Genomic DNA, 27,925 nt, shown 5'->3' on the forward strand with positions numbered 1-27,925 from the left:
GTTTTTATTTGGTCTGTATTTTCTAAATGTCTGTGCGAGATTTGTTACTTATTCGATTTGTGAACTTGCCTTCTTTTTCTTTGTCAGTGCTACATTAAGTATAAGCCTTTATTCAGTAACAAAAGTAAACTATAAGATGGCGACATTTTTAAAGAGTCGTTCTTCATCTTATTCTACTTGTTCTGCTTGTTTGAGGTAGTTGGACTGGAGTAAAAAGTCTCAGAATTCCTAATTTGGCGCAAGTTTGTCAAAGGGTCAGCAATGAGAGAACTGGACAGCTCTGTTTAGCTACATATAAATCGGATGATGGTAGGAGACAGATTCTACTTCTGAGGAATGCCTCTGTGATGCAATTGAAAGACGTTTGTCTAAGAATCAAAGCTTTGTAGAAATATTGATGATCCCAGCTGATCTACCAAGCTATAGTATCTATATTGACCAAAAATGTTGTTGGAGACATTTAATATATTTTTCACTGAACTCTATCAACTTATTGGATACTTTATATGTAATTTAACATTTTGTAGCAATCGTATTTCTTAGGCACTGTCTACATGCTTTGCCACACTCTGCAGCTCATGAATTACCAACACCTATTTTAATCAGACCTCTGTAGGCCTACCTCTTGGAGTTCCTTTGATATGTGGGGTTGTGGGAATATCTGATGCTTACCACTACTTGGATTGGCAAACAGCACTGACCAGTAAGTCAAGATACTGTGGTGATTTGTGTGGCTCTTCCTTTTCAGTATTCTGACCATGGATGCTCTCTACTATAGACCACATCTCCTTAGGTTAATAATTTGAGTAGGTAAACAAGCTTGAAGACTTCCGATAATCCGTATTCTTTTTTTGAGGGCTGTAGGAGTGAAAACATAACCAGCTCCTTTGTCTTTCTTTTTTTGTTTTCTATTCTCTATGCTTCGTTGACATAATTCAGTGGTAGTCTTGTATTTCACGCAGGCTTGTTTCGTATATCTTCTATGCAATGTTGGCATCACTACAAAAAGGCCTTTCAGTGCCATACCTCCTCTGCCCGGGGTGTGACCCAAGTGTCCACTGGCATGACCAGCGTATGAGCAGCCTTTCTTCTCTGCTTTACTCCACACAGTGTATCATACCCTCATAGAAACACTCTGCCCCTCTTCGAGGTCTCTCTTTTTTTACACTGAGTACCACATCAGTCACCCAGATGGAGCTCTGCTTACAAAACACAGGCGAGTAGCAGAGTTCAAAGCAAAACTGGAGGCTGTCATGTTCATGGGTCTCAGTGCTGGGTGAGTGAAACATCTGCCTTTCGTGTCTACTGCCTGGATTTCAAGACTCTTGGTCCAACATGTTCTGCCGTACCTTTCCTGTATACGTTTTAAAGCAAAACTTGTGAGATTAATGAAATAGGTAAAAAAGTGTTTATTTCCTGAAGGTGATAGCAACAAATGCTTGCCGTTTCTAAAACTGGAATATTCTGAACTTGATAGCAGTCCGATTTTAAATCTTGTTTTAAAGTATAATTTCCATTCCATTGGCAGTTTTTATAGGTCTGCACTTACTTGATGAAAAGGATAGAAATATGTTGAGAAATAAGAGTATACTATTCCAGAAACTGGACAGAATTTTTAATCCATACACTTGCATGAGAATCAAAATGATTCATAAGCAAAAAAGTTATTTGCCCTTGATGAGGAGGCACACTTCCATCCATTGTCCAGCTAGACTTTCTGGGTCTCCTAGCTATGGGTTATTAAAAGCAAAATCTTCGAAGCGCTTATGTCGACAAGCAAAATACAAGAGACCCCATGTAATTAGGTTAAACTATTAAACAGCTTCTAGAATCCTCTGTAGGACCATAGCCTTCTTTGGGTATACTGTACAATCTTGACACAGGTGCCAAAAGTAACCCAACAAGCACCCCCATAAAAGTAGACTTTTTTTTACTTTAAATGCATAATTCAAGTATCAATACACACGGTCTACTCCACCTTCTCCCTAAATAAAAGCTGTATATCAAACATATTTTTCCAGCTTTAGATGTACAAGAGAATTCTGCATAGCTTTAGCTTCCCCCATGAAACAAAAGTCATGCCTGCATTGGTTACCTCCTGAATGGACTACTGCAACACAGTGTATCCTGGCTTCTGGAATTTCTTGATCTGTACATTGCACTTCATTCAAAAATTAACAGCCACTGAAGATCAATCACAGACACTTTATTTTTCCCACTTCAGCCTGATTGCAGTGGTTGATAGTCCTATTCCATGTAAAGTGTAGGACATTATGTGGGGTGCCTAAGGCTCATTATTGGACATCTTGGATTTTTCTATAGAAATTCTCCCTGCCTTCCCTGTCATTTGCTCCACATCGGATATACTGTTGATTAGTCCATCAAACAAGTGATTTCACAGAGTGACAAGTTCCTTTCTGTTTATGCAGTGCTTCCAATTTCTGCTAGTCTGGTCTGTCAATATAGGATTCAGCTAAGCAGTAAAAGCTTGACTTTAGCTACATTAAGTGGGTGTTTGTCTTATTTATTAAAGCAAGGCTTTAGCTACATTAATAAGGTGTTTGTCTGATCCTTTTGTTACAGAAGCAGAAAGCCTTTTTGCATGTATATGTTAAGTGTATGGTCTTACAGACAAAGTTGCTAAAATGCATTCCTTCCCTTCAAAATTATGAGAAACACAGTTTGACTGTTTGGTATATGCTAACAATATAATTATCTTTCTCCTTACCAGAATAGGCATAGAGAAGAAGCTTTCCCTTTCTCATGTGAATGGCTTAAGGGTTACTTGTAAGTGTAGCAAACTGCGAAATAATTAGTTCATCTAAAAACGTCTTTTTAGACAACCTAAAATGACTTGGTATAGAAGAGGTTATTCTTTAGAAATTATAAAGCTGTACTGTCACTAGAGTTTGTACCTTAGATTCTCCCTAACTGTCCACTCAACTGGAACTGGCCTGAACAAAAGCCCTCTCAATTGGGTGCAGAAGATCCTCTTGTTGTACCAGTATGGGAAGGCAAAATCGGTCTATCCTGGAACAAATAAATTAAGCTAAAATGACAGCTATTTTTTTTATAGATTAGAATGTTTAAAATAAAATATATAGTACATAATAGAGTAAATAGAAGGCCTTTTTGGAAGCAATTCCTCAATATTCCTAAATGCAATTGTAGTAATCCACTTGTAATCTCCACTAACTGAGTTTAAATTCAAAGAGCATAATAAATTGAGATACTGGTTTAACCCCACTACTGACCATGATAACACACTTGTTAACTTTATTCAGATTTAGCAACAAAATAATAAGCTTCAAATGTTGCAATTCAACAAAAAATGTGTCTTCTGCTGTACTAGATTTGAATGTAACACAAGAGTTTACCACCTTTTTTTCTATAAAAACCAAGATTTAATGGACACTAAATCATTAGAGAAATACAATTATCTGAGGGATTACAATCATTGTTTACAATAGAAAGTGCAGAAAAAGGTATAATGCAGCTTTTAGAAATCTATTTTTGGCCCTGCTGTTCTTTTGTGCCTTTTTAAAATGTAAAACTTCAACCTTGTCTTTGGCCTCAGATAAATTTGACTACTGGGTTACTTTATCAAAGGATCAAATCTGCCCTCTACGTAATATAAGCGATACAAAAGGGGATGATGGACGGAGCGTTTGAGCAAAGCAAACACTCACCCCCAGTCAACAGATCTGGGTTTAATCCATCACCATTCTTTAGCTCACTCGGCCACCCCAGTTCAGACATGGCTATATGCAAATCAGTCTGACCCTGTGCCTCATGGGAACAGTCCAGCCCGAACTGCCAAGCCATGTCTTCCCTGGACCGGAAACAAGCATCCTGGGACCGGTTTCGGATTCATAATCCTCATCAGCCAGGCTATCTTGAATCCAGTGGCCAAGTGAGCAAGGGACTCACGTCTGAGCATACCCTGCCACACTTAGGGCGAACAAAGCGATACAAAAGGGGATGATGGACGGAGCGTTTGAGCATCCCCTTTTGTATCGCTCTCTACGTAATATAGGCACACAGAATAGAATAAACATTTTCATTGTATGTAATAGGTTAAGTCAAGCATAATGTCAATGCATAAAACCCGTATTTTTAAATACGCATCTACATAATGTAAAAGAGGCTTTATAATTTTTACACTTTCAGAAAATTGTATGGCTATGTAATTGTTTATGTAGATTGTTTAATTTTTCTTTAATTGATTAAAGCTTATTATTAGTTCTCTCCCAACTCATGTGGAAAATTCAAATATAATACATTGATAAAAATAAGCCTTCTTGCATATATTATGCTTAATTGACCTTAATAGCACATATTTTAACACACTATTGTTCCCCTTCTTAGAGCATCTAAGGGAGGAAACCTAGGCAAGGCATGCTGAGTTACTGCAATAGTTAGTGAAACCAACATATGTCTATTCTCCAGTCATTGTAAATTGGCCAAGGTGTGAGGCATAGTTGAGTTTATTCATAATCTCTGCATTACAATTTGATTAAATAGCTTTTCAGACCCCACAAACCTCAAATTGAATTTAGGCTGCTGAGACCTTCAAGCAGATACTTTAAGTCCTTAATTGTCCACATGTTGTTTTTAGGTCTCGCCTAGACGAAAGCAAAAGCGAAGCTTTTGCTGTCTAGGGAGACAACTTATGTCGCCACTTTCTGGGGAATGTGGACAGCAGACTGTTACGAATTTCTTCTGCTGTAGACAGACTGTCACGAGCTTCTCCTGCTGGAGATTTCACCTCGAGAGCGCGCCTTGACTGCATCTAATGTGTGTGGCTTTTTTTTTTTAACGTGGGCCGGGCGCTTGCTTTAGTCAGTTTCACTTTGAAAGTGCAGGCGTCAATGGGTCTGGTAGTTGTTCATGTGGAGTGCCTTTTGACCTCGTGAGCGCGCTTTGACTGCATCTAATGTGTGTGGCTTTTTTTTAACGTGGGCCGGGCGTTTGCTTCAGTCAGTTTCGCTTTAAGGGGCTGGCGTCAATGCGTCTGGGATTTGGGGATTGATGTACGGCGTGAAGTGGCGGGCGCGCATTACATGTTCATTTATTTGTGGGGGAGGTATTCGAAAGGGGCTGGCGTCGATGCGTCTGTGACTTACTAAGGAAGCTTGACTTAAATGGCTTGTTAAAGTGCTGCTAAATAGCCCGATCTGGGGACTTGAAGCAAGTATGCTCGTGCAGGCTTCCAGGGGGGGCTTCAAAGCCACTTTCTTTCGAGAGACAAAACCTACGTTTATACAGTGAGAAAAAAAACGGCGTGGTTTAGGGATTTAAAGCCCCTGCTTCCAATGACCATCATAAATCTGCCAGTTCACCTAACACGCTCGGAGAATCTGCAAAGCGCTTCCCAGCCGCCCTCCTGCTTCCCCCACCTCACCAAAACCCCCACCCCTTACACTCGAGCATATTGGCGACACACGGGACATTTGGTGTGTATTCGTCTTGTTTTCTGTTTGGTAACAATCTGAAGCAACGCGTTTGTTTGACTCTAAACTCTGAACAACCCTCAGGGCTGACACAGAAGTTCCCACGTTTCACATAAAACCGCCACACCTTCCCTGCAGTAAATTGTCGTTTTCCAAAAAGCAGGCTTATTTTTAAACTGCAAAATGGGCGTTCTGAAACCAGTGAATCCACTGCAGATGCCCCTAAATTCTGCGGAGACTCGTAAATATCAAAGAAGCACGTGAGAGGCTGTGATACGTTTAGCACCTGAACCGGCTAGGTGTAGTAGGCCGATTACACGTGCACTTGGGCTGTGTGCGTTTATGCACATGATAAAAGTCATGAAAGGTTATTATTTTTTGGAACTACTTCCGCCTTCCTCTAAAACGTGCGAAGCTTACTTACATGGAGAAGTTCTATTTACAAGGTCTGTGTGGTTGGGGGGAGGAGGTGGGGTGCGAGCACAACGACTCGCGACTCTGGAGAAGTTTCCAGATCCTGCACCCCCAACTGAACGCCTCTTCGGTGCTTGTATTACGTGGAGGGTGTGCTGCAGTTCTGAACTGGAGTATAAGTAGACCTGTGCCCCTCTCCCCGCGCCAGAGACATGCCCACGAGCAGTGGGGCACCGGGTTACACGTCTGAAACAAAATGGAAGCCACAGTCCCAATAAATTCAGGCTTGACTCCTTCGCCTGAGCTAAATCAAATACAACATTTACTCAGGACTTTAATCTAAGAGTTGCACAGATTTAAAAAAGTAAAGTTTAGAGTTTAACCTCCTGGTTAACAAAGGTGTGTACATTTAAATTTCGGCGGCGTACAGCATGGCTGCGTACGTTATACCTTACGAACATACATATCTTTCATACATACCAACGTTTTGAAACAAGCATTTACAATGCAATAGGTCTCGCAGTGACATTGTTTTGAGTAAATGGCCTTGTAAATGACATTGTTTTTTATATTGTTTATGTTTTGTAAAAAATGATTAAAATGATTGTAATGTAAAATGCAACTAGTGTTAAAATTTGTAAATGGAAAAGTTATTAATTGCATTTATATGAGTGCGAGCTATTGGCTTTGTAAATGTTAATTCCTTGGGTCAATGTGAGTTTTGTTAAGCAAAATAAATATAATGTATTTGTAATGCTAATAGGCTAAAGTTAGTGCCGATGCTCAGCACCGGTGAGGCCCAGGACCACTTAAAGCCCTGCACCCACGCATACAACTCCCCCACTGCATTGTCATTTCCTATGCTGCTCCCAGATTTTGACAACTGTGTACCTTCGTCACACAATTAACACTATCACATATATGAGGTTCGCTCTGCAGAGTGGCCGGACTACAGATTCATTAGTCATCCGGGAACATCTGGTTATGTCCCAGGAGCGTGCTGTGTGGGGGAGGCGGGTAGGGTCCACTCATCATGCTGGCCAGACACAGGTATCCCCGCCCGCGTGACTCATGCTGACTCCATGCCTCTGTGGCCAGTTAGTGCATGGGAGAGTACCAGCCCCTCCCCCTTGTGCTTAGAGGGTGGTGGGTGGCTTATCATGATGATAACCATTAGTAGTTAAATCTTTCGGGCCAGGGGTGGGAAGTTTTGGTTCTTCTGGCGAGTGATTTGGCCTAACTTAACTGGTTAGTTTCGGTGTGGTTTGGTTTTATTTCGTAAACCTAATTTCACCTTAACTTCTAATGGAACATCTATCTGTTATATAGTCAGGGTCACTGGAGTTGTGATTGAACGTTCGCAGCCTTTTCCACATGATTATTGCAATCATGGACGTGCACCTCAGAATATAAGAACACATAACATAGAAGGGCGACAATGGCCGCCCATCCATCCGCGCCTCACTGAAAATAAACACTAGTAACGCAGGGATGCACTGAAAATGCGCAAATATTTGGAAATCTTGCAAAGCCTTTGGCACCTATCTAGTGATCTTTTTATGTAACAAATGTCTCAAATTAAGAGAGCCGAAGAACGGTGATCTGCCCAAGATCACATCATTTGGTAAAGTAGAAAAGCCGGGATTAATACTGAAGTATACCAGACCCAGGGGCATGAACTTTACAACTATCCCATATCATCCTACTCTGATGTCCATTTATGGAAACTGGGTTATTTTAGCTCGGAAGTAGGCGCAGGAGAAATAAGTGTTATGCGAACTCATTCTACAGACGATAATAACAAAAAACACCTCTACTACGACCAAAAAGTATGCAATAACATTAAAACCACCCCCTTGCTAGTACTCCTACCAATTAGACTGATACTAACAACATAGTTATTAACGGGAACAACATATGATTCACATATCCAGCTCCATGACACAGCTCCCTCGTGTGAAATGCTGTAAACACCACATTTTGTAACCCGATGAATGCACTGCAAAGATTGTCTGTACAACCGATCAGCCGTCCACAGAGACATCAATCCGGTGGGACTGGCGCAACCTTTCACCCTTCTGAGGTCGATAAAACACTAGGTCCATTCAGCGGGCTTCTGATGAGGGCGCCTATTGTGCTTCTGGGAGGCAGCAAGACCTGGCAGAAAGTGTCACTTAGGACCCTGATTTTAACATTATCCCTTAGTCCATTTATTCGCAACTAGCACACAACTGTGAAGCCCCCCAGCACAGATATACAGCCTACACACGTCACAACAAGAGCAGTGACAACAATACAGGCACGCGCCTGTGCACGAAAGTAAACCCTGCACCCTGCACCCTTACTCTCGGTGCTTTAATTAGCGCACCATTCCATTAGCTGAAGTCACAACCTATGCAGGGGTCAAAAACCCCTCCCCCGCACATCCCATATTCCCACCCACAAACACCACACACGTCGAGAAAAAGGTGGACCACAGACCACAGCACTGGTTGTGAATCAGAGAAAACCTGAGCTTAAAGCTGGGTTCTTTTTTTTAAACCACTGTGATCCTGGGCAATTTACTTAATTTTTAGTGCCGCTGTTCGTGTGTGTACCAACATAATCCTTTAAACACATCCTGTACACCAGAACTAGGCGCTATGCAACAGAGGCCCAGACCCTTCCCAATTACCTCCAGTTAGGGAGAGACCGAGAGAGAGGGAGAGGGAGAGAGCACCAATGCTGGGGGCATAGAGAAAGAGGCAGTAACATTAAACATGGGACAGTGACACAACTGGCCGAAGAAACAGTGAGACACACAAGATGTACTACGGTGGCAAAAGCACTCGCACCCCCTCATATGTTTCCAGAGACAAAACTGTGCATTATTTAAATAGGGACCAAATTGATGTTAGTTTATTGTTCTTCAACCAAAACCCAACCACTGCTGCCAAGGCGGCGATGGGTTGTCCGGCCAGCGCTGTAGAGATGGGGTTCGTGGTTCCACCATTTTGGGCTGCTGAACTCCGGGGGGCTGCAACAGGACGGGCTTGAATCCCACGGTCCTAAAGCCGGACTCTGCCCCGGAATACAGGGGGTCGCAAACCCGCAAATCATTTTTTATTTCCCGCTGCTAAGGCTACCAGCACCACACCCCCAGCACCCCCTCCCTGGACCTGAGGCAAAGAATGCTGTGGTGACCTACCCAACATCCAGTTGAGGATGGCAGCTGGGATCAGACCCTCCGCATCGGGTTATGGCGTGGGGAACCGGCGGGGAAAAAAAGCGGCATCAGTAAGGGCGCCAGGAGCAGCGGGCTTCACTTTTGCACCTTTTTTCGAAGGCGGGCTGCAAAGGACGATCGACACGTGGACATGGGGCAGCGTGACTGGAGCCTCCACCCCCACCTGTGCCACAGATCGAAGCGGTGAGCCGGGTCTCATCTCTGCATTCCCGGTGGTAGTAGGGATAGAACGAGGGCAGCATAGCGAAAGCCTTCACCCCTGCCCAGCAGAACAGCAGAAGCGGAGCACTGTGGCTGCACTGCGGAGAAGACGGCGCCATTAAAAATAAAAAAAAGCAGAAGGGACAACATAGTAACCAATCTAAAGACGCAATACCGTAGCGATAAACGTTTTAAGCATTTGTCCACTATAACAAAATTAATAATCGTCCGTCATAAAAAAAAAACCTTGCTGACCTGCAGCAGGCGCCACCCCCCGCCCTCTCTGCCCTCCTCCTCCCCACACTCTCCTCCGAATAAAAACAAGCACATTAGTGGCGGGAAGGGGCTTCCGTAGACATCTCCCTGTTGAGCCCTTAAGTCGAAACATAGCAGCACCCCACTCCCCGGCCCGTAAACCGGACTCACCGGCAGCGAGCAGCAGCAGCGGGAGGCACGGCTCCATAGCCGCCTCAGGCTCCATCAGGCTCCGCCCCTCCCGCCCGGCGTCGAAGTCCCGCCCGGCGTCGACGACACTTCCGTTGCCAGGCAACGGCCCTGCCGGCACCAATCCCAGCGCGGCTCCTCGTCTGACGTCAGAGGAGCTGCGCTCGGGATTTGTGCGGCTACCGAAGTTCCCGGGCTGCGGCTGTGTTAACGGGGAGGCAACTTTTAATTTACATACAATGCCGCTTTGGGAGGCGGCGGTGATTTGAGACAGCGCACCTTCTACCACAGTGCCTTCCCATGCGTAAGGGGAGAGGAGCCCGGTGAGTGGGGTTGAGGGTGGGGGTGTACGCGCGTGTGTCTCTTTGAGTGTGTTTGTGCGTGCGTGCGTGTGTGTGTCTGTTTAAGGGGGGTGCGTGTGTGTATGCAGCGTGTGTCTGTTTAAGGGGGGTGCGTGTGTGTGTATGCAGTGTGTGTATGTGCGCATGCGTGCGGGAGCCTTTCTGTGCATGGGAATATCAGGCACGGCGACGTGCACGCTCACGAGCTACAATCTCCAGGAGGAGAAGCTCGTGACAGTCTGCAGTCCACATTCCCCCGAAAGTGACAACATTAGTTGTCTCCCTAGACAGCAAAGCTTCGCTTTGCTTTCGTCTAGGCGAGACCTAAAAACATGGTTACCGGGGTGGGTGCGCGCTAAGCTCGACAACTTATGTAGTCACTTCTGGGGGAATGTGTACAGCAAAGTGTTACGAGCTTCTCCTGGCGGAGATTTTATCTCGTGGGCGCGCACGTCGCCGTGGCTCATATTTCCATGCGCACACAGGCAGCCCCCACACCCCTGCACACAGATTACACAGGCACACGCTGCAGCCCCCTCACCAGACACACACATACAGACACGCACGCATACACACGCCGCTGCCCCCTACCTTCCCCCCCCTGCACAGACACACACCCCCGCCCCATGCATCGTGAGATCTGCCATACCTTCAGGGGAAGGAGCGAGAGTGGCAGCAAAACCGGCAGCTTCCCCCAGACCGGGGGCGCATCCCCGCCAGCCTCCGCCAACATCGCTGAGGGCTGCGGTTGCAGGCCCCCGGCGTAAGAAACAGGCCCCCGCACACTGGGAATCGCAAAAGGGGACGAGATCCATGGCGCTCGACGCGGCACAGGGAGGCGGTGCGCGCCACGCCTCCGTCGCTGGCTGGAACGTGTGCGCGTGCTCCGCAGCCTCTCGTGAGCACGCCTCCTTCTGGTTGTGGGTTCAGTGTTCGATGCAACGGAACAGGCTTGCCGATAACATCTGCGGTCTGCAAGGTGATCGGCTTGTATTTATTTATTTCCCCCTCCACTTTTTACAATACTTTAAAACGCGGCGCACGCTTTAGGCATCCCGCTCACTTTATTTATTTATTTCCCGCTCCACTTTTCTCGTGAAGCCCAACGCTCCATTCCTCTCCCTTCTCAACATACTATGTTACTGGCCAGACACGTGCAGTAACAGAGTATGTTGAGAAGGGAGAGGAATGGAGCGTTGGGCTTCACGAGAAAAGTGGAGCGGGAAATAAATAAATAAAGTGAGCGGGATGCCTAAAGCGTGCGCCGCACATTTGCAATGCAATAGGTCTCGCATTTATGCGAGTCTGAGCTATTGACATTGCAAAGGACAATGCATTTTATTTACATTTTAAAAAATAAAAGGCATTGTCATTTGCAATGTCAATAGCTCAAACTCGTTTTTTTCGTTTTTGAGACGCCCTTGTTTGCTCTATGCTGTGGTCTGGTTCCTTCGCGGCAGAGGTGAGGTTTCATTCCTTTGTGTCCAGGAGCACACATGGTAAACGGTGGGGGCCGTCGCCTGGTCTTTGGAGACAGCCATTTAGCATACCCTGTACAGCTCACTGCGCCCATCAATAATTCACACCCACTCCTGCTGAAGCAGTCTGTTGTGTTCAAGAGGAGGAGGCGGCGAGCAGGGACATGGCTGAGGTGCGAGGCACTGAATGGAGAACGCAGGGTCTGCCCAAGGTCACACATGACAAAAGGAAGAGGGATGAGCTTGCGCCGTTCGCCATAGTCCACACTTCTATCTTAACGTCACAGCTCCTGCACACCCCACAAGAATCTCCCCCCCTCCCCCCATAGCCAGCAGCACCTTTACACCATCACAGAGTGCAGCGCGCAGCACCCTCTCCCACAGCCGGTGCCCTACAGCACCCGCCACTGTCACCGCCCCTCCACACGCCACAGCAACACCCTCATCACCCGCCACTCTTACCACACCCCGCAGCAAGTCCCCCTTCACTGGCAGCACTCTCACACAGTCACCCGAGTGTAGCGCCCAACACCATAGCGCTGACAGCCCCGTGCCCTCAGGGCATGCCTTACATGCTGGCACCCTGTTGTGTTCATGAGGAGGAGGAGGCGAGCAGGGACATGGCTGAGGTGCGAGGCACTGAATGGAGAACGCAGGGTCTGCCCAAGGTCACACATGACAAAAGGAAGAGGGATTTCAAACTAACAAGATCTTGCCAGTAAATAAAGTGCCTTTGTGCCAAGCTAAATTAGCTGTCTCACCAGTCCCTTACCTTTCAAAAACTGCCAAAGCACAGTTCATAGCTATAAAGTATGAAGAGAGAAGGAACTGTTCCCTAAATACAACACATTTTTCATATGATACTTATTTAGCAGCAACCAATCCTAAGTGCAAATCTGCCGAAAATAGCGAAATTAGCAGCCATCTCTCAAACAAGCATTTAAAATGCAATAGGTCTGGCCTTTCATTAAGTTAAAACCATTTGCTTTGCTATATAATACCATTAGCAAAGCAAATGGCTTTAACTTAATGAAAGGCGAGACCTATTGCATTTTCAATGCTTGTTGTTCCAGGTGTTTAGAGCAGCACAGTGTGATCCTGATACTGCTTCGAAGGGTTTGAGTATATGATACACAGTTTCTGCAAGAGGTTATAAACCTGCGAAACACAAACTGTTTGTTCTGGATTTGTCATGTCAATAGATTACAGTGTCTCATTCAATTTGACTTCCCTGTTCAGGCAGTAATTTTGATCGACTGAGATAAAACACAGGAAAGAGTGTCTGGTAGACTATAGTGAACACGCCCAGTCACATCTTTCTTTTTTTTATTAAAAAATGTGATTGACAGCCCACCAGGTACCAGGCACTTAAACATTGTAAAATAAAGGTTAGCTTCTAGAATCGTACCGAAGTGTGTAAATCTCCTTTATGTCTGGCATGCCACAAAGGCAAATACATTACGAAATTATCAAAGACGTAGGTTGGGGGCATGGTATCTTAATTATTACAGAATTATTACATCATAGTAGAAGTTATTGAGTGAATACTCGTATATAATTCATATTGTGGAGACTGACTTCTATGTGAATGTTGGGCTCACAAAATATACCTGACAGAGTGCTGAAAACCAAAGGTTTCTATTTATTTCTGGAACCAGGCACAGGAAAGGCAGCAGTTTAGTCAATTTCTTTACACTTCTTTGCCTGCAACAGAGAATGATAGGTTGGCTCTTTTCTTCGTGCCCATTGATTTTTAAGTAGAGTGAATGTAAACCTAACCATAGGAACTGGAGTAACACTCTCAAGCCCAACATTCAGAAAGCTGAGTACATGGCAGATCGCCCTGATTTACATTTTAAGGAAGCTAGGTCAGTTGAAAGCTTGTTACAGAGCCCTTGGTTGGATTTCGGTTGGACTAACTTCATCTTTCTTCTTTCAGAGGCAGATAAAATAAAAACAAAAACCGTTTATTGACAAAGCTATATAAACAAACAAGATACTTTCATCATCATTTGCTTTTGTAGCTACCTACCTGGATTGGTATTTATTGGACAGCATTGTGGTGAAATCTTCATTCCTGCTCCACCTCCTCAACTCTCCAGTGTCAGTATGAGTAAAGGGTCTTGACTTTGTGTTCTGTTAGTCAGGCTCTTTGATGGAGAACAACTCTTTTGGCCTACCACTAATAGGGCCAGCCACATTAAAAAATTGATGCCTTATGCAAAATAAACAAAAGAGATGTAACTCGTCACACCCCTTTTTAAATCCTTGTAGGGAAGAAGCAAGCCGCTGTTGAAAATCCCATCCCTCCAGCTGAACCCATGAACCAGTTCTCCAGGGCAGTCCAGCCATCGGTTGCATATCGCTTGCTGTTGCCAAAGCCGGATCCATCATTAAAAGAACACCTTTGTACATGCATATCGCTACATTGAAGTATGAGCAGGTAATTGAAGTGGTTTCTACCAAGCTTCTACATGAACTGTGTCACTCACATTTACTATAACTGTTGGATGCAACAACAGCACAATATTTCAGCAAAGTTTCCATTTGCCAATTTCTAGTTCTATATTTCTTTTCTTTGTCCTCTGTGGTCTTATAAAATGGGCATGCTACTTTTTCTGTAGTTTTTCAGACACTACTGTTAATTGTTGTCAGGTTTATGCTAGAAAATCAACCAAAACCAACCTAACCGCAAATGTTATGCCATCCTATATTATTGGTTCGTCTTGCTGAAAATGGTATAACATACTGAGGTTGGTTATGACAGGGAATAGATGCTTACCAAAACTTCGGCCATGACAATTGTTGTTGAAGATAAAAGATGATGTGCCATTGGCTGGAACCCAGGAATGTTGAAGTGATATTTGCTGTTACGAGTGGTAGTCAGGTGTACGTGTGTGAATATATTTCTTCAACAAGAAAATTAAGACGTTTGGTGGCACTCCCCAGTACCGTATGTTTATGTTTAAATCTAAATGTGACAGCCTGTCCCGTTTCATACATAGTTAATCTAATGATTGTGTTACTGTATCCCATTGCTTCAAAAATAGCAAAAGCAACATATTATTCAGCACATCAACTGTTAACTTGTTAGACCTATAAGCCTTAGTGTGGTTTTCCCCATCAACGTTTTGCCTTCCTCCTCCATTTTTACTGACCTTGTTTTTGCAGGCCTTAGGACTCTGTGAAATAGTACTCTTGCGTGTAACAAAAATGTTAGAGGATTACACAGGAAGACCAACCTTAGCATTATATGAGTTTACCAGTTTGCCCGTAGTTGTATCTCCAAAGATTGGAATAGTAAGTTTCCTTCACAGTGATTTGGCAAAGGCAGTGTTGTTACAACAGAAATATTCAGGATGGAAAGGAATTGGTTTTGGTGCACAGAGCATATGAAACATTGTGGCAACTATTAGTAACTAAATGGCTTGTAGTGGATACATAAGGTTAGGAGTTACTGTGTGATTAATTTAGGAAAGAGGTTGATTGCAAGCATTTTTGAGGTTTATTATTTAATTGATGAGCGTCTGAAACGTCGTGTAATCGGACATGCGTGTAGTGAGGTGGCGCGGAGCCAAACGGTATGGGCTACATCAACGTCCCTAAGTGAACCAAGAGGGACACATTAGGGGTTTACTAAGAAGTGTATTAATTCAGTGATTGTAAGGCATATCAGTAAACTGCTATCGTTGATGGAATGAGTAATGTGTTGTTTTCTCTCCTCTCGATGCAACAGATTATATATTACCGCAATCAGGTGATTGAGGATGAGATGACACGGGCTGCCTTTATAGATTTGATTTGATTTGATTTATCCATGGATGGAAGCAACATATTATGAACAGGTAGTTGGCATGTACAGGCATTTCTTAAAGACTCAGTAATTATTGGTGATGGTAGCCCAAGAGGGCCAGAAGTAGGTTGTGGATTGAATGCTGGAAGGCTGGCCATGAAGAGCTGATGTTTGTAGATTGGTGAGACAAGTCAAAGATAGAAGACTAATAGTAAGCAAGTCAAAAAAGTTTGAATTATGAGGTGTTTACATTCCGCCAAAATTTAAGCAGTTTGTTAAAGCTGGTTATTTATGCATGAGAGAGCTGTATGCACCAGTGCATAAACAAACAAATGAGGGTTGGACACATAACTGTTTGAGATTACTTGTTTTGGATTGTTCCACTTCTTATTCCTTAGAGTTATACATATCCCCTGAAGAAGAGCACGAGAGGCGATAAATGCATTGGAACTGTGTTACACAAAAAAGGAGGTGGCACTCATGAGGCAGACTTCCCCAAATAATTACAGGTGGCTGGGATTATTTTAAGCATTCCAGCCATCACAATGTTATATACTATAGTGTGTCGCCCTAAGTTGGACGGGTTTGCCCAGTGTCACTGGAACCAAGCTATACCTTGCTAATGAGCCTTACACTATGGTGAAATCGAACCTGGTTGTTTGTGCTCCGGGAGGACCTGTCCTGACAGTGCTGGCTGGACTGTTCCCACAGGAGCAGGGTCAAGCCTGATTTGCATAAGGCTGGATCCAAATTGCCATATTCTCTACCATACATCTACCAGACAACAAAGTCCTCTGAGGTCTTCTGTCTTCTTTCACAAGCTACTTATTTTTGATAAGTCTTTTCCTTAGGGCCTCTCCTCACATCACAATGCAGGGCCTAAGCAGTGTGTGCCTCCTTTGTGCGTGAGAGACTGAGTCCTGGGAATACCATCTTAGATGTCTAACACAGTTTCACAAATCTGGGCCTTCTTCAGACCTTGTTCTTATTGTAGGACAAGGGACATTTATTCAGAGAACCAAGCAGACGAAATGCATATACTGTCTGCATAAACTTTTGGCATGTTCCTAAGACTATAGTATGTGTTGTACATTCAGATCCTCTGCAGTAAAATAGAGGCTTATCTTCTTTGTGCCTTGAAGTGAAGACCATGCGCCCTTATACAGTGCCAAATAAGCCTTAATAAAAACTGTTGAGTTTTAAGGAATCAGTCCCAGGCTCCTCATCAGAGACTTGTATTTCCCCTTGACCCATGATGAAATAAATATGTTTTGATATTTGGTTTGTGCGTTGTTGTTAGTTAGCATTCGCTGCACCATTTTATGTTTAACCGCATTCCCTCCTCGAGAAGCAGGCTGTGAAAAAATTCATTTCTGTTAGGTTAGGCCTTGTTCTACTAATGAATACACTGTTCTTTTTAGCGCATACCTTTCCCACTAAATTGAGGTCTTCTCTCACTGGTCTAGTGGCAGGCACGGACAGAATGACCTTGGACAAGAGATACTGTGGCCTGGCCTCAGAATCGAAACCCATCCTACTGTACTTGTTTGTATTCGCTGCACCTGCTTGGAAAATTCCATTGTGGGCGGGTCTTTCTTGGTTTTGGAATGTACATAATGTATCATTATGTTTGCTGAAGTCAGTCTTCTCTGCAGCACCCCTAAGCGACTGGGCAGACGGGGCTCCACTCGAGTGTATCTGAATAAAATATATACTTGGTTTGTATTCTCTATTGTCCGACCGACTCTTCATTTATATGGAAGACTGTGAGGTGGTTGTGAGTGACCTGGGTGGCCCTAATCGTCGGGACATTTCCTTCAGTTGGTGCCCGAACAGGGAATCCTTCGGGTGAGTGACCCAGCCCCTCCTTCGGATGGGTGGGGAGGACGAGGCTATCGTTGGGGCGAACGGCCGGATCAGGGATCCCTGCATGAGAGAGTTCCTGAACTGGCAGCTGCCCCTTATGTCCTGCCGGACGGTGCCTTGCCCAGTGGTCATCCCCACTGGAGTCCTGAACGGCGAAACCCTTGGATCTGACTGTGTGGTCCGAAGAGTCGGCAGTGAAGAATACAATTGTTTAACCTGAATATATCAGGTGAGTTTGTTTTGGTTCTTTGTGGATATGGTACCATTTTGGTTTGTATTTGGAGTGGTCTGAGGACCAATTTTGGGGGGATAAGTTTACAAACACTTTGCCAGGCATAAATAGTGAACTTGTTTTCGTTTGAGACTGCCTGGACTCAGCAAATTGTTTTGTTTGGGCTGTCATTGTTATTCTACTGATGTTCAATTGGAAGAAAGTCAGCCAGCACCTCCAGAAGGCATTCCGAACTTTGATTTGTATGTGAAGCATGGCCTTGGCCCTATTGTGTTTAGTGCACTATGACACAAATATACGAGGGACGGTGCCTCACCCAGTGGTCATCCCGACTGGAGTCCTGAACAGCAAAACCCTTGGATCTGACCGTTTGGTCCGAAGAGTTGGCAGTGGAGAATAGATTTTTTGACCTGCATATATCAGGTGACTTTGTTTTGGTTTTTTGTGGAAATTGTACCATTTTGGTTTGTATTTGGAGCGGGCTGAGGACCAATTTTGGGGGGAGAAGTGTTTACAAACACTTTACCAGGCATTAGTAGTGAACTTGTTTTCTTTTGAGACTGCCTGGCCTCAGCAAATCGTTTTGTTTAGGCTGTCATTGTTATTCTACTGATGCTCGATTGGGAGTAAGTCAGCCAGCGCCTCCAGATGGCATTCCAAACTTTGATATGTATGTGAAGCATGGTCTTGGCCCTATTATGTTTAGTACACTGTGGCACAAATATACGAGGGATAATGCTGAGTTGCAGTGGCCGTTGACGGGCACTTTTGATGAACAAACAATTGGGTTTTTACCGGTAAAATTGTTTGCAAAAAGAAGTAGACAGTCTATGTTTGATTCTCTTCGTACGTGGCAAAAGGAAGCTAAATGGAGGCAAAAGAAAGCAGCGAAAGAGTCCCGGAAGGGGAGAATGCAAACATTGACTCAGAAACTGTAGAAAATAATAGAGAGAAGCAAGAGCTAGGGGTCGAACCCAAAGATAGGAGGTTTTGATTACAAATTGATAAATCTTATGTAGCCCGAGAAGAAAATAATATTTTTGTGGAAGAATTGCTAGATACTAGACCCCCGCCTCCATATGCACCGCAGAGGCTCTTCCCTCACAGGCCCAGCTACCCGGTTCTTCTGTCTCTACTGTTTCTGTTCCTGTTACTATTGATCGGACTGCCTTGGCCATGGCACCTCCTGTCCTATCTGTGTCCTTGCCGTCTGTGGCAACTATGACTGCTAGTACTCCTGCAACTCCTATTGCTTCAATGTCTCTTTCACCAGCCCTTACACCAACGACGCAACCAGTAGCGATGTTGGTGCCTGTTACTTCTGTTGCTACTTCCCCTTTGTTCTTTCATCCCCTGACATTATTGAGTAGTGAGACACCAGTACGTGGCCGTGAGGAACCAGATTGGGCGAAATGTAAGGAACGCACGGGGGCGAAAGTCAGTGCGATCTGATATGGGAGATGAAGGTAAAAAGGTAGTAGCTAATCAGGCTGCCCAGTGGGCATGAAATCCTATTTACAGTGTAGAGGATGTGCAAAGTGTGATGAAAGATGATGAGCCTTTTGTACAACAGCATGCCCTTAAGCACATGTCGAAAAAGAAAAGAAGGGAACCCTACTCACGACGGAACCAGGGTGATTAAGTATTTTAAGAAAACAGTGGTTCCTGTGGAAAAGATACTTAATATGGATTGATAAGACAAAAGCGAAAATTGCATGTATAGACAGGGATTAGGTGGGATGTCAGATAGAAAGGGACTCAAACGCACAGTTTAGGTGTATTATAATTGCATTGAAAGGCACAAATAAAGGTTTGCAACAAATATTTACAATTGTGTATTGTGTCCCAAGTGAAATTGTGAACCAAGGCATATGAATGACATTTGTGAAACAATATGTGCAAGGTTTCAAATAAACTTTGTTGTATACAAAAGTGACCCGTTTCTTTTTTCAAATACATAACATCTACGGGATGATAGAATGCCAGTTTATATAGGTTTGCTTTTTCTCAATTGTCGGTACTTTGATCGGTTTTGCGAACAGTGTTTCAATGATGCAGCACCGCATATTTGATATGATATTAAGGATCGTGTATATGCTAGTAATATGGAGCCTGGCCAAGTTTTTAGTAGTGCCACGACATTGATTGCTTATCGGGGTAGGCTGCTTGAGAAGAGCCCCACCACGGTATCTCTGTTTCCAATGCGGGAGATTCACCCTATATATCACCCCGAGATCCGAGAGTTAAGGGATCAGAACAATGCTTTTATCAGACCAGGTGAAGCTGCCTGTTTCCAAGAACAGTGGGTTTATACTCCATGGAAAAGGAGTGAGGTTTTGTCCCTTAAGACTCAGTTGCCCGACCCTAGGAAAAATCCTACTGCATGTTATAAAGAATTGACTGAGGCAGCCTCTTCAACAGTAATGACACTTGGGGATATTGAAATGTTTTTTGGTCTGCTGGTTCCAGTTGCTATTTGGAGACAAGTGCACACACAGGATCATGTTGGGTGGTACATGGGATCAAATAAAAGCATGGGCTCAGGACAGGAAGCCAGGTGATAAGTCTAGGTCTGAAGTTCTTGCTTTGCCAGTTCGCATTATAACGTAAATGCATTCTCTTATTCCACGGAGAAAGGTTGCGTCAGAAGAAAGAGGAGAGTGTGTCTGATTTATTCGCTTGTTGAAAATGTGTTTCTGGATTATAGTGAGCAGGATTTGTCTATCGAGGGAGGTGTCTGATTGTTCCCTAATAGATTTTTTTCAAATTTTCTTCCAGAGAGTGCGACTCAATTGCAGGCTTCCGAGAGCACCTGGTCCACCTCTTCTCCTTCTGTTATTTTGAATATGGCACAATATTATAAGCACAGGCAAAATGAGGATAAGGAGAGGATGGAGATGAAGCACAAGGATTTGAAGACGAAGGTGTTGTTGTAGCAGGCTTCTAGAGGGAAAAAACGTGGTGGTTTTGCACGACAGCTTCCACGTATTAGCATGAATACTATGTCTGTAGGGCCGAATCAGTGTGCGTATTGTAAGGAGGAGGGACACTGGTGTAGCGAGTGTCCTGTGTTGTTGCAGAAGGTGACGGCCCCAAGAGGATGAGGTTTTTGTGTACGGGGTCGTGGAGCTGGAGAAGTGGGCAGGGTTCAGAATGCTGTGGCCTCACAGGGTCGTTCTGACAATAATTACTTTTATGACCCTTGGGGCAGACCGTATTATCATGATGATTATGACATAGAGGAGTTAACAGGAATGTCTTACAGCTAGGACAGCCAGGGACAGAGTGAGGAACCCGTTTCGATACCTGTAGATCAGCGCGGTCCTTATGTTACTGCAAGCTTGCATGGCTTAGCTATGGAATTTTTGGTGGATACAGGTGCAACTAACAGTTCTATTTCTCGCTCTATGGTCCCTGGGACGGCTCTGTCTGGCCATAATAATGTTTCGGTAGGTTTTTCTGGTGTACCGTTTGTAAGCCCCATTTCAAAACCTCTTGCATTGACCATGAGCCCTTTCACTGTGGATTTGCCATTTTTGTTGATATCTAATTGTGGTGAGAATTTGATGGGTCTGAATTTAAAAAAAAAGTTGCATGCCACAATTTATTGTTCTCCAGAAGGTGTCTATATGACCATAGGTCCGGAAGTGGTGTTCGCTAAGCACCATCTGTCCAAAGTTACTCCCCTTCCTGCTGAGTTTAGCGACATGCCACCTACTCTGTGGGCAACAGGCGACACAGACAAAGGATTGTTGTAGATATCGCCTCTTTCGATACATGTTAAGGATGGTGCCAATTTACGCTGTGTCCCTCAACATTATTTACCGCAGGTAGGAGAGTGAGCCTTGTTGCAGATCATGCAGGATTTGATGGAGAAAGGTGTGGTTGAGGAGACGACTGCTAATATTTGTATTAGCCCTATTCTTCGGATTCTTAAATGGGCACCCCCAGGTTCCTCTGATGACCATACAGATGTCTATCGCTTTGTGATTGACTTGTGCTAAGTTACTAAAATAGTGATTCCCTAGTTTTCGGTGGTTCCTGACATCACCACTCTTCTGACAATGATTCCCTCTTCTGCTAAATTCTTTTCTGTCATTGACTTGAAAAATGAGTTCTTTAGTATTCTTATTCATCCTGATAGAATGTATCTGTTTGCGTTCACCCTAGATGATAGAAGTTTTAGATTCTGTTGCGCTCCTCAATGCTATACAAAGAGTCTGAGTACCTATAGTCAGGCATTGAAAGGTCAGCTGGTTTCTTTGTCACTCCCCACAGGTAATGTATTGCTTCAGTATGTTGATGACCTCCTCATCGGTTCTGACACAGAACAAGGTTGTAGGGACAGTACAGTTAAATTGTTGTTGCGCCTGGCACACCACAGACATAAAGTGTCCCTTTCCAAATTTCAGTAGTGTCGACAGGTGGTCACCTATTTAGGTCACCTACTGTCGAAGGAGGGTAGGAAGCTAACACCGGAGCATATTAGTATTATTGTTAAGATGCCCATTCCTCAAACTCAAAAAGATGTGCGCGCTTTTATTTACTTCCTACTGTCGCCAGTGGATTCCAAATTATTCCCTACTAACCAAACCCCTGCTTGCTTTGACTGCTATAGTTGTGCATGAACCCCTGCCTTGGACACCTGAATGTCAGTAGTCTTTTGAGCAATTAAAAAGTGTGCTTTGTTTGGCTCCAGTGCTTGCCACGCCTTACGACAGCAAGCCATTTGTATTATATGTCCATGAGACGGCTGGTTGTGCGCTTTCTGTTCTAACACAAAAATTTGGAGACAAGCAACGGCCGTGTGCTTATTTCTCCGCTGTTCCTGACCCTGTCGCAAGAGCCCTCCCGAGCTAAGAGCGGTCGCAGCTGGGGCCATCTCGATAAGACAATCGGCTGGACTTGTGCTTGTTACTGATCTCACAGTATTGGTACGCCGTGATGTGGATACACTTTTGAATAAGACCAAGACACAGCACCTCACTAGTGCACGTCTGACTGGTTTTGAATTGACACTCTTTCCCAAGCATAGTAGGATCAAACAATGTGCCACTTTGAACCCAGCCACGTTACTACACCTCCCTCCTGAAAATGACAACAATGAGAAACATGATTGTATCTTCCGGACGGTAGAAGAGACAAAGGGACGGTAGACGTGACTGATGTTCCCTTATCTGACCCACAAGGGGAACTATATGTCGATGGCTCTTGTTTCAAATTGCCAGATTGCACTACAACTGCTGTTTATGCCATCACCACATTGCGTACAGTCGTAGAGACATCACAAGTCCCTTATCAGTCAGCCCAGGCAGCTGAGTTAGCCGCCCTTATTCGAGCTTGTGAATTGAACGAGGGACTGGTTGTCAATATTTATAGTGACAGCCAGTATGCCTTCGGAGTCGCCCACAATTTTGGACGACTCTGGTCTGAGAGAGTGTTCCTTACTTCCGATGGTGCCAGAATCCAGCACGGGCACCTTATATTGAGGCTTTTGTATGCTTTGACACTTCTTAAGAAATTGGCAATAGTAAAATGTAGCGCCCATAAGAAAGTTACTGATGATGTAGGTAAAGGGAATGCTTTTGCAGATCCGACCGCTAAGGAACCAGACCGGACTAGGATAAAAAGAATGTGGCAGGTCCCGCTAGGTGGGTACTGGAAGGTGCTATGTTTGAAGATACACTTAAGAATGTGAAGGAAATACAGAGTGAGGCTACATTGGAAGAATTAGCAATATGGCAAGAGAGCACAGCACTATTGAACGATGAGGGATGTTGGATTGACAAATCAGGAAAGCAGAGATGGATGTTACCAGATGCATATGTCCTTCCTGTGGTTACAGTGGCTCATGGCCCAGCCCATATCAGTGCTAAAAGGATTTGCAAGTTGTTAGACCCTGTATGGCAAAATGACTGCATCCCCAAAACAGCTGCACATTTAGTGAAACACTGTATGGTGTGTATGATGCACAGAACTGGAAAAGGTACCCCTACACCACCCGGTAATTTTGCACCACCCACTTTCCTGTTTGAAGTCCTCCAGATGGTTTATATAGAATTAGATAGGGATAATCACTTGAAGTACATGTTGGTGGTTGTCTGTGGATTCAGTAAATGGGTTGAGGCTTATCCCACTAAAGACAATAAAGCTGCTCCAACCACAAAAGTACTCCTGAAGGAGTTCTTTCCGAGGTTCGGCTTGCCCCATTTGATCTGGAGTGATTACAGAAGTCACTTTAATGCCAGGGGCATTCAGTTACCTTGTGGCGGTTTGCATGTGAAACAAAAGTTTCACGCTGCAAACCACCCGGAGTCAGCAGGGTTGGTTGAGATGTACAATGGTACTCTCAAACTGAAATTGGCAAGATTCAGGAGACTACAGAGTTACAGTGGCCAGATGCTTTACAATTGGCCATTTTGAAAACCAGAACAACAGCACATCCTGGGATAGGATTGTCACCTTACGAGGTCGTGTTTGGATGCCCGGCAAATGTCTGGGGCGTCACACGCCCTTTTAAGTTTTCTGATATAGAGTATCCATTGTTGACCGACTACCTTTACCAGTTAACTGAAAATTTGCATTCTATTCACTAACCGGTCTGGGACACTCTGCCAGATATACCAGAGGGGCACAGACACGACATTCAGCCTGGTGATTGGATCCTTGTGTGCAATTTTCAGTGTAAAAAGAGATTGGAGCCCCGCTAGAAAGGACCTGAACAGGTCCTCCTGGCCACCAGCACCACCACGGTGAAGGTCGCCGGCCGGAAGAACTGGGTTCATGCATCGCACTGCTGCTAGATTCCGCTGCCCTTACCCTATGGCCAATGGGTGAGGGGTGGTGTTGGGGATGCTGAGGGTGAAAAGGTACCTCAGTTTATTCCCTTCAGTGACGCAAAATTAATGTGGACCCAAACTGATGCTGAGAACGATGACTTGTTGAATGCAGTTGACCCTCCGTAGATAAGAGCAATAAAGGAGCTGTTGTTTCTTGATCAAACGGTGCCTGTGCCTGCCAGGTCCAATTTGCGACCCCGTCTTGGGAATAGTGCACAAAAGGAGAAGTCAGATTTGACAGGGATGGACTGTGCAAGTTAGGGTGTACTTTGCTGTAGTACCAACAAAGTCAGTTTAGGGTGAAGTGAGATTTTTGCACTGTTCATGACATTGGACAGGATAAGTTGCACGTGCTCTCCTGGACATTATCCTGTGCGATGTGAGATTCATTGTGAGCTTAGGACTGAGCGAGCTCCACCGCCGGTGCTCAAAAGCACCAACATTTGATGAACAATGGGAGCTTGTACCAATGAGGCTCAGAAAGACACTGGGAACATTTGCCTTTATTATAATAATCCTTGCATTCCTCTTCTTGCTTAATCATGCATCCTTTTTGTCGGTCTGTGGCTGAGGAGGTACAACCATTTGCACCACTGCATTAAATGAAGGGTTGGTCCCAAAAGAGTGACATCATTTGCATATTGATGGTTGTGATGGTACTAGCAACAGTACTTGGAATGTCTTGGTTCTTGGAGGAGAAATTCCCTGTGCACTCCTTGATGGGCACCGCCACCGTTCCCCCTGAGCACCAGTTTGTTTGTATTTGTATTTATCTTTTATAGAGTGAGTGCTGCTCAACGCGATTGTTTGTGTGTTTCTTTTAAAATTTAATGTGTCTTGTCTTGCTGATCGTCTTTTAAAAACTCACGTTGCTTATTTGCACAGTTACCTGCACTAGGCACTTGTCCCCAGGCTCGTGTGCTGCGGCCCGTTCCACCGCAGCTGACGCTGTTTGAGTGGAGGGTGGACACACACGGCCTGACACTCCCCCTGGCACGCCTGACGCTGGAGCTAGGCGGCAGACGGAGTTGTTTAAAACCGGCAAACAGAGAGCGCGCAGCCTAGAGTGAGTGCTGCTCAACGCGATTGTTTGTGTGTTTCTTTTAAAATGTAATGTGTCTTGTCTTGCTGATCGTCTTTTAAAAACTCACGTTGCTAATTTGCACAGTTACCTGCACTAGGCACTTGTCCCCAGGCTCGTGTGCTCCGGCCCCGTTCCACCGCAGCTGACGCTGTTTAAGTGGAGGGCGGACACACATGGCCTGACACTCCCCCTGGCACGCCTGACGCTGGAGCTAGGCGGCAGGCGGAGTTGTTTAAAACCGGCAAACAGAGAGCGCGCAGCCTAGAGTGAGTGCTGCTCAACGCGATTGTTTGTGTGTTTCTTGTAAGATTTAATGTGTCTTGTCTTGCTGATCGTCTTTTAAAAACTCACGTTGCTTATTTGCACAGTTACCTGCACTAGGCACTTGTCCCCAGGCTTGTGTGCTCCGGCCCCGTTCCACCTCAGCTGACGCTGTTTGAGTGGAGGGCGGACACACACGGCCTGACACTCCCCCTGGCACGCCTGACGCTGGAGCTAGGCGGCAGGCGGAGTTGTTTAAAACCGGCAAACAGAGAGCGCGCAGCCTAGAGTGAGTGCTGCTCAACGCGATTGTTTGTGTGTTTCTTTTGAAATTTAATGTGTCTTGTCTTACCGATCGTCTTTTAAAAACTCACGTTGCTTATTTGCATAGTTACCTGCACTAAGCACTTGTCCCCAGGCTCGTGTGCTCCGGCCCTGTTCCACCGCAGCTGACGCTGTTTGAGTGGAGGGCGGACACACACGGCCTGACACTCCCCCTGGCACACCTGACACTGGAGCTAGGCGGCAGGCGGAGTTGTTTAAAACCAGCAAACAGAGAGCGCGCAGCCTAGAGTGAGTGCTGCTCAACGCGATTGTTTGTGTATTTCTTTTAAAATTTAATGTGTCTTGTCTTGCTGATCGTCTTTTAAAAACTCACGTTGCTTATTTGCACAGTTACCTGCACAAGGCACTTGTCCCCAGGCTTGTGTGCTCCGGCCCCGTTCCACCGCAGCTGACGCTGAGTGGAGGGCGGACACACACGGCCTGACACTCCCCCTGGCACGCCTGACACTGCAGCTAGGCGGTAGGCGGAGTTGTTTAAAACCAGCAAACAGAGAGCGCGCAGCCTAGAGTGAGTGCTGCTCAACGCGATTGTTTGTGTATTTCTTTTAAAATTTAATCTGTCTTGTCTTGCTGATCGTCTTTTAAAAACTCACGTTGCTTATTTGCACAGTTATCTGCACTAGGCACTTGTCCCCAGGCTCGTGTGCTCAGGCCCCGTTCCACCGCAGCTGACACTGTTTGAGTGGAGGACGGACACACACGGCCTGACACTCCCCCTGGCACGCCTGACGCTGGAGCTAGGCGGCAGGCGGAGCTGTTTAAAAACCGCCATGTTTCGATCGCGCAGCGGACGCGCCGCTGGCGCGCCAGAGGTAAGCCCGTCTGCGCCCGTCCGCGCCCGTCCCCGCCCGTCCGCGCTAGTCCGGGCCCAGGGCCTAGTACCATACCTCCCAATCCCCGGATAACCCCATTTTATCGAAGGGATGTTCTGCTTCAATTAAGACAGTCCCCCCTGCCGTCTTGTGCGCATTCTATTTCAATCGGGTATTCCCACAGTCATTGCCTCCATTGCCCGTATACATTATCTACTCATAAGCTTTGTCACACCTCAGATCGTGATATTAACATGGCCCTGCTGAATTGCAGGTCCCTGCCCAAACATGCGGAGGATGTAGCCTTTCTACTGGAAAACTACCAGATGGAGGTTCTGTTTCTTACTGAAACGTGGCTTTCTCCAGACTCAGCCTCAGACATCGTCCAGGCCTTGCCCCCGGGCTACCTTATTCAACATATCGATCGGCCGAAGGGAAAGGGAGGGGGAATAGCAATTATTTACAAAGATCACCTCATCTGCCGCCTTCACGGCAGCCCCATTTTAGATTGCGAAAACGTTCATTTCTCCATTCAACTTTCCCCTTGCAACTCGCTCTCTGGGGGTCCTTATTTACCGCCCTCCTGATTCGGCAGGGCAGTTTTGCAATTCCCTTTTAGAAACCTCGCTAGCCCTGTCCAGTACTTTACCGAATTTCATGAACCTAGGAGATTTAAACCTCCACTTTGACAGCCCCGGAGACAATCCAGCAACGGATTTGAAACTAGACCTTGCAGCCTATCAACTCCACCTGGAGAACCACCAACCTACTCATATAGCAGGGCACCTCCTAGACCCTATATTCTCCAACCTCCCTGAGCTAAAGATTCTAGCACCATTTCCTGTGCCCTGGTCGGATCACTTCCTGATACCATTTAGCTGGCGGATTCCCGCCATCCCCCGCCCTAGGCAGACCCCCAGCATGCTGGCCCGTCCTTGGTCAAAAATGGTCTCGGAAGAATGGAAGCGAATCCTTGAACTTTCTCTCCCCACTTATGATTGCGACCCTGTATTAGCAGATGCTTAGTTTTCTGCATGGATCGAAAGCTCACTGGATATAGCTCTCCCCGAAAAATTGGCCTTTAAACCAAGGGGAAAGACCACTTCCCCCTGGTTTACCAACGAACTTCACCTCCT

General features: G+C 45.3%; 1 protein-coding gene across 1 annotated transcript in view; it reads left to right on the plus strand.

Moving 5' to 3' along the window:
* The window catches only part of ENO4 (enolase 4), a 578,809-nt gene that overhangs the window by 107,523 nt on the left and 443,361 nt on the right, over positions 1–27,925 (plus strand). The window contains 2 exon segments of the mRNA XM_078643902.1: positions 13,832–13,876; positions 13,879–14,000. Of these exon segments, the coding sequence (XP_078500028.1) occupies positions 13,832–13,876; positions 13,879–14,000 (167 nt within the window).

The sequence above is a fragment of the Lissotriton helveticus genome, chromosome 5_1 (genome assembly GCF_964261635.1).
Source record: "Lissotriton helveticus chromosome 5_1, aLisHel1.1, whole genome shotgun sequence".
Classification (NCBI taxonomy): Eukaryota; Metazoa; Chordata; class Amphibia; order Caudata; family Salamandridae; genus Lissotriton; species Lissotriton helveticus.